The 7,714-nt window shown below is 36.6% G+C and overlaps 2 protein-coding genes across 2 annotated transcripts; one reads left to right on the forward strand and one right to left on the reverse strand.

The window, feature by feature from the left end:
• Positions 1 to 612: 612 nt before the first annotated feature.
• On the reverse strand, positions 613 to 2,324 carry LOC138330633 (uncharacterized). The gene is made up of 2 exons (XM_069278184.1): positions 1,189 to 2,324; positions 613 to 820 (listed from the first exon to the last, which is right to left on the reverse strand). Exons 1-2 carry the CDS (start codon positions 2,322 to 2,324, stop codon positions 613 to 615), a joined length of 1,344 nt encoding a protein of 447 aa, XP_069134285.1.
• Positions 2,325 to 4,716: 2,392 nt separating this feature from the next.
• LOC138330634 (uncharacterized) lies at positions 4,717 to 6,322 on the forward strand. Its single transcript, XM_069278185.1, has 2 exons — positions 4,717 to 5,957; positions 6,106 to 6,322. Exons 1-2 carry the CDS (start codon positions 4,717 to 4,719, stop codon positions 6,320 to 6,322), a joined length of 1,458 nt encoding a protein of 485 aa, XP_069134286.1.
• The last annotated feature ends 1,392 nt before the right edge of the window (positions 6,323 to 7,714 follow it).

Here is a 7,714-nt window from a genome sequence, read left to right on the forward strand (position 1 = left end):
CAATGCATTTCTTATTTTAAGATTTGTTGCTTTCAAAGGTCAAAGATTTTTAACGGAAAAATTTGTTTGAAATAACAATTTTTACGAAAAAAATTCACACTTTTGGAAAAAAAGGGAAACCGAAATATTACTCTTTGTCATCTCATTTCACCCTGTTACTGGTTTTGTCCACAATTTCACGCCCAAATAAAATTAATCCCATGACATATTCTGTCTATGTGTAAATTGGTTTCCAAATTAAAATCCGGGAACACAGTTTTTGAGAGTGACTTGAAAATAGAGAGGGCAGGTAGTCACGGGCCACTATAACTAGCTATACATTTCCAGTTTATGATTCCAGAGTCTGATGTTAGTGAAAATTTGTGTAGTACAGTAATTATTTTAGATGCTAAATATCTTTTGAACACCTTTGAAAATATTGGCTGCCATGGTAACGAAACGTTTCACCAAGAGGAGATCTATTATGAAGTATGTGCGGTAGTTGCAAGATAAATGGAATAGAATTGCATCAGTCTACACTATATACAAGTCATATGTCATGTGTCATTGTTTACGTCAAGTAAATATCCTAAATGTAAAAAATGTATAACCACAAGTTTTATTTTAAGATGGTCACTGCTTTACGCCTTCTGTAGAAGGAGGGACTTTGGGTACATCGGCTGTGTAATATTCCCGAACCACGTCAGAATCTGTGCTCGTTATCGAGTCATCATCACCAACATCATCGACGTCGTCTTCATACAATACTATCATCTGTTTAATTGTCAGGGGTATCATTTCCGTTCTTCCTTCTTCATTTGTTGGCTTTTGCGGATCATAACTGCAACGAAGTAAAAGCGTAAATTACTATTCAATTCAATTGATTTCAAATGACTCAATAAAGTCAAAGCCTTTTACAAAATGTCATTTTTTTAAATGGAGATAAACTAGAGTATATGTGGATTCTTTCCAAGAAAAAAAGCATGACAGTATCCAGATTAAAACAACATTTGAAGTCAGAATCCAGGTCATTGCTATTGTACTTTTTATGATTACTTTAGGGTATAATATTTCAGCGCTGCATGATCACATATTCTTTTTATTGACAATTTGACATTTGAAAATCTACATGTTTCACATATCAGATCGATTGAATGAAAATTTTAAATTATTATGGTGAATAATGTATAATTTAAGAAGGAAAAATACCTCATTCGGCATCTGATTGCATCTTCAATCACCAAATCATCTTTGGATTGCAGTGCACTGTTTTGCACGTGATCGGTTAAGGTAGGGTTGCCAGTTTCCTCCCAATGGTGTAGAAGTTTTGAATTTAGACTCATTTCACACAACAAATCTGATAGTTCATTATCTGTGGTCCACATATAATCGCCAGGCAACACCCATGACTTTAACTCCTGTATCGCCCTGCACTCCTGTGACCCGTAGTTGTTTTGGCTTTGGCCAAGCTCTTTCTTAACGATGGCATGTGCGTGTGTCCCATTGGTTAGACAGCCCAATGACATCCCAGTTGTGATGTCGACCGTTGGTTCAGCGACGTTAGGGATAAACAGTGAACAATCCGCGGGGAGTTCGTCTAGTTGTTCCTCTGTAATATTAGCCAGTACAGTCAGGGTGACATGTTCGTATGGTGGTTGAAGAAGACAATACTGAGTACCTTGGTAAAGTACCACCTCCTGTGAGTCCGTATAGGTCTTCATTAGCTTTACTACTAATAAATGGAAAGCTTGCAACCCGCTTACATCTCCGGTGTGACAGAAATCTTTAACGTCTTCAAGTTGTCGTAAAATGACATTACAACAAGTATCTAAATCAATGTTAGACAGAAGAAATTCTACCGCTGTTAAACAGATTGTACCAATAGAAACATCAAGCTGAAGACTGGCAGTCAAACTCTCCATTAGCCCAGGGGAGGGAAATGCTTTCAAGTTGATTCCATCAGATTTCGCTATCAATTGTAATCTTTGTGAAATTGTTGCGTTTATATAACTATCGCCATGAAATACAATACAGACTGTTGATCCCTTTCTGGCATAATTTAGACATATTTCTACAACTTTTACACACGTACTAAATTTATCATCGTCACATTTATGCAGAAATACGTTAAGATCGATCCCATCAGGTCTAAGGTCCTGAAGAAAAAGTTCACTGACGGTGTCATCGACCAAGAAAAATACATATTCTGATCTCCTGATCTCTGTCAAACTCTCCACAGTACAGTGTGCGATGGACTTTATTCCTGTTCGAACGATTGACAAATATCCCGGCTTATCCGTGACAGTCATATTAGGTAAAGCACTGTTGCTAACGTCACGGCACATCTCTTTTAATTGTTTAACACTATCCCTATTTGGCTCATTATTTAACAGGGTATCTCGTTGATCCATACTAATGATATTGTGTGTGAAGATATAACATTTATAGTGTATAGCCTTCTGTTTACAAAACCAGAGAATGATTTCTCATTTTTAGAATATACTCTTTTGATGTGCATCTCTTGCATTTTGTAAGTAAATCATTGGGCTTCCGTTTCTTCCTGTGAATTTCCTTAAGTTCCGGTAATGTGGCGGAAATGTGTTATCTACAATAATATAGAGCGTAAAGATCAGTATCATTAAATACATTATGTACTCTACCTTTCCGAAACGGCTTTTAATTTTTAAAATGGGAATGTAAAACAAGATCGATAATTTTGTAGAGTCTTAAGAATTATTAACTTACCGTTAATACTACATTCATCATCACCTTCTGAACGTTTTGATTAAAATAAATAAAATGTTTATTTTCATAACGCGGGTCGTATTATGTTTCCCGCCTTCGTCCTAAATACCGCGCGGTAGTTGACTATCACTGCGCCAGACGGCAAAACAGCGAATTGACTCTCCACTGTTTTCATATATTACGCAGGAAATCTTGCATATGTTTGGTGTCGTAACCTTCTTTTAGGTCATCGGTATGCATTTTCTGATGTTATTAATGTTTTTTAAGAAATATTTATATTTTGCTCCGGAAAGGTAATGGGCCTTTAAATACATTATGTACTATTTTAATATCAAAAGTACTACACTCACGCAACATTGTTATCGTCTATTCGATGTCTTTGTATTTGATAAACAATGCAAAAAATGCTCGATATATTGAGATTGTATAAAAATAGATGACGTTTGTCGCATTTCATAAATAAACAGTTCCAAAATATCGTTACCCGAACGAAGGTTTTCTTAACATTTGATAACCTGCCCCATTTGTGTTTGTTTTCATATAATTATAATACTACTATTTAATTTTAATAATCATAAAGCAACGTATGGAGGTTTACGACTTGAAATAATCTACGTGTACAAGCAAGTAGTGGTGTTTGAAAGTCCGGAAATGACTCTAATCATCAGTGTATTATGTAGAGCATGATTCACTCGAATGTCTTTGACACATCCTATTTGTATCAGATAACACGAATACTGTATGGTACAAGTAGTGGTGTTGAACAGCAACAGGTAAGTTTGAAATATATCACATTCATCAACATGAATTAAAATGCATTAACTACTGTGAAATGATTTCTTGTCATTGTGATAAGTTTTCGTGGTTTATAATAATTGATTTTCCATTCGTGGAGTAAGATTTGCATAGTTTATATATAATATTTCATTGGTAGTAGCAGATAATTAAATAAGATTTTGTTATTTTATTATATTGCTCACACAAATTGACCTGGCAACAATGAACATTCAATGCATTATCAGAGTATATAAACTTCAATTGTGATGCTAATTAAGTACTGTACGCCAAGCATATATCAACTTTAAATGGTTCACTATACATTCTATCATAGTAAAGTGGTATTTGATTAAGATGGCAATTTAATAGCAATATACAAAAAAGGCAAAACCACTTTGAAGTCAAGTCCTATTACTTGTCATTGGTTTGTCTATGTTTATGGTATGAATTATATGTATGTAAGTGTTATGATGAATGAGAGCCCTCCTACGTCGGGACATTTATTTATATTTTTGAAGGCCGACTCCATGGCCAAAACCTTGGTAGACTTCAGATGTATACCATGTGTCGTATAAAAGAATTTTGTGGCTGAAGAAATATTTTAATGTTCTAACTCGCACATAGTCATGATGATGTTGTGAGGGTGAAAGTGGATATTAAAAATTTTGTAAAAACGCTATTTGTATGCAGCTAAAACATTGTCAAACACAAAATCGCATAAACGTAAGGAAACTATAATGATGTAGATGTATGTATATATGAAGCAAAAAACAGCAATAATTAAATGATGAGCTAACAGTAAATCACTAGGAACACACCTACGTTCTTTACAATTTTATTGAAATAACAATTTAGACGTCTCTTTATATCACAGAATGTGCACTTGTTTCAACAAAAAGTAAATAAGGTTCCCACATTACATAATATCCACCTCAAAATTTAGGTATTATTTCATTAAGTATGGCAATTTAAAGTGATCGTTTCATATTCTTTAAGGAAAATTTAATTCAATAATTTCATTATGAAAAATGAACGATGAATGACAGGCTATTCAAGAATCGTTCCTAAAACCCCATATAGAGTACGAAAATTAAACAATTTACATCTGTACTGCGAGTATTTATGTATTCTAATTAACTCTCAGTTCTTTAGGAATAATACATTAAACTAATCACTTAAATTTTACTGTTTTAGTAAAAACGACACAACTAACCAATGGAGACGTCAAACGAGGCTAAGACACATCGACATGTTGCCAGTGAGGCTTTAGACGCTGAACGTTGGGTGGCTCTGACAAAGGAAATTGGAACTCAGGAAAGGACAGCATCAAGTAAATCCGGCTCTTTGACCTTTGTTGGGTCTGGTATTAAAAGCGTCAGTCATCTCACTTTAGAAGCATTGTCAGAAATAAAATCAGCCAATGATGTGTTCTACTGTGTGGCAGATCCGGTCACTGAAATATTCATAAAGAGGCTGCGTCCCGACGCTCTTGATTTGTATGTGTTATACGATGACGACAAAAAGAGGATGTCTACGTATGTCCAGATGGCAGAGGTTGGCCTTCACCAAGCCAGAAAAGGTCGACATGTCTGTATGGTTTTCTATGGGCACTGTAGCGTGTCCATTCTTCCATCACATAGAGCTATGAATATCGCCAAAAAGGAAGGGATACCAACGAAGATGTTAGCAGCCGTGTCAACAGAAACCTGCCTATTTGCTGACCTAGGCGTTGATCCGACGACACCCGGACTTCAGACAATGGAAGCCACCGACTTTCTCATCCGAAGTCGACCGATTAACACAGACTTTCACGTGGTCATCTGGCAAGTAGGCTGTGTTGGAGATGTTGGTTTTCGTCGGAAAGGATATCAAAATGACCATCTCAGCATACTCATAGAAAAACTTCAGGATATTTACGGAAAAGGTTATGAAATCATTCACTATATCGCAGCTCAGTATGCCACAACATCTTCAAAAATTAGGAGAATTGGACTAAATGATTTCTTCAACCCAGAAGAAATGAAACAAGTGACGGTATTATCGGCTTTTTATATTCCACCAAAAACTGTAAGTCAGTTAGACATTGACATGGCACTGAGACTAGGTATTATTAGGGAAGACTCTCCCGCTAAGTCCCTAAGACCAGGACATCGCGTCATCGATGCCTATTCTGAAAAAGAACAAAGATGCATCAGAAGTCTGGCGGACTGGAAAGTTCCACCAGAATATACTTCCGCTGAGGAAACTGAACTATCTAACTTATTGATGGATCTTAGTCTTAACCCAGCCTTCTTGAGACATTGCAAACAGAAGGGGTATCCAAAGCTCTCAGATAAGGCCGAGGGCGACGCTCTTAATTCCGGAAGTCACACTCGGATCCGTTGTGTCCTGAAGCCTAGCAGATCTGTTAGGCTAGCACAGAGTGAGATGACTAACCACCAGAAGCCATCTACAGGGTAAGTACATGTATTACATGGGATTCGGACAAGATGAAGTAGTAAGTGGAACAGTGAAATCGTCAAAATGCTAATTCGTTCACTGCAAATCTGCCATTTGTTAATGAGGTCAAATACCATATCTAATTTGCATTTATTTACCTAACAGAGGCTGCCAACCCCAATCGTTGAAACAGCCTACTCCACGGAAATCGTACATTCCAACCCACATCAACCCTATATTTGTCTTCAACGACAATGACGACGAAAGTGTCGGTATATTCAATCTTACTGGCAAAAGATCTTCAGTCGGAGAGATAGCGGTCAAAGCTGAACAAGAACAGATACTTTCAGTACCAGATATTAGCTGTAGCTGTTCTATATAGATGTTTACAAAAACTAATGATTACACATTTTAAAACACAAGTTAAGAAATAGCAGTAGCCATCGAATTTTGTGACCAATATTATGTTATCTATTTTTCATGCAACATTGATCCTATTAAAAACAAAAGCTGATACAAATATATATTTGCTATAGTAAAGTGACCTTTATCATTATACCATCGTCGGAGACCCACGGGTGATAGCACTACTCTATGAGTTCGAATCTCATGTGGGGCAGTAGCCAGGTACTGACCGCTGGTCGGTGGTTTTTCTCCAGGCACTGTGGCTTTCCTCCACCAACAAACCTAGCACGTCCTTAAATGACCCTGGCTGTTTTAAATAGGATGTTATAAACTAATAAAACTAACCTGTATCGCTCAGAGCCAAAACTTATACAAGTTCTATTCCCCTTCCCCCAAGGATGTTTGTAGCCAAATTTGGTTATAATCCAAGCAGAAATCTAGGACAAGCAACGATTTAAAGAATTAACCTCTATTTCCCCTATTGAGCCCCGCCCCTCCTGCCTCCGGGGGGTCAGAGCCAAAATTTATACAAGCTCTGTTCCCTTTCCTCCACTGATGTTTGTGGCCAAATTTGGTTTCAATCCATGTAGAACTCTATGACTAGTAGTGATTTAAAGGAGTTACCTCTATTTCCCCTATTGGGCCCCGCCCCTCCCGCCCCCGGGGGGCCAGAGCCAAAATTTATACAAGTTCTGTTCCCCTTCCCCCAAGGATGTTTGTGGCCAAATTTGGTTACAATCCATGTAGAACTCTATGACCAGTAGCAGTTATGAGCTAATAAAACTAACCAACGCTTATCAATAAATGTAGCGTAGTGTTGAAGGACCACCCGTGGGTCTCCGACGATCCATTGTACAGACATACTGTATTGTATAACATGAAATATCCGTGTGTCCTTTTTTTGGTTTAGTGTTCCAATAAATTCCTGGGTAGAAACGTTCATGGTTACCTCAAGATCGATGATAATAATAATATATTAATCATAATTTGTTGTGTTTTTTTATATTCCTGGTTCCATCACAACCACTAAACAACGAAACGTTTACATTATACAGTATTCAGTCTTTGTCTAATCCACCACACTATCAAATCGGTAAATGAAAACGACGAAATTGAAACAGGATTTAGTAAAAAATGTTTATTTGTTAAAACATGATCAACAACATTTGTTCTATATCATCAAATGATATCAAAAAGTGCACACGGTTGACAAACGTATTTACCGTTCAGCCGGTAATTTTCCCTGGCATTTTATTTTTTGCGAATTCCCAGGATATTGATATTTTCACAAAAGTTACATCCGCAAATCAATTAATTATTATTATAAATCCTGGATAAACGTTATAGCCATTTAAGCAAAATATAATTC

This window comes from Argopecten irradians, chromosome 9 (genome assembly GCF_041381155.1).
Source record: "Argopecten irradians isolate NY chromosome 9, Ai_NY, whole genome shotgun sequence".
NCBI classification, from domain to species: domain Eukaryota; kingdom Metazoa; phylum Mollusca; class Bivalvia; order Pectinida; family Pectinidae; genus Argopecten; species Argopecten irradians.

Coding starts and splice junctions, on each gene's coding strand:
- LOC138330633 (XM_069278184.1), bottom strand. CDS start 2,324: ATGTGCCGTGACGTTAGCAACAGTGCTTTACCTAATATGACTGTCACG. Junction 821..1,188: donor GCAATCAGATGCCGAATGAG/GTATTTTTCCTT, acceptor ACTTCGTTGCAG/TTATGATCCGCAAAAGCCAA.
- LOC138330634 (XM_069278185.1), top strand. CDS start 4,717: ATGGAGACGTCAAACGAGGCTAAGACACATCGACATGTTGCCAGTGAG. Junction 5,958..6,105: donor CACCAGAAGCCATCTACAGG/GTAAGTACATGT, acceptor TTTACCTAACAG/AGGCTGCCAACCCCAATCGT.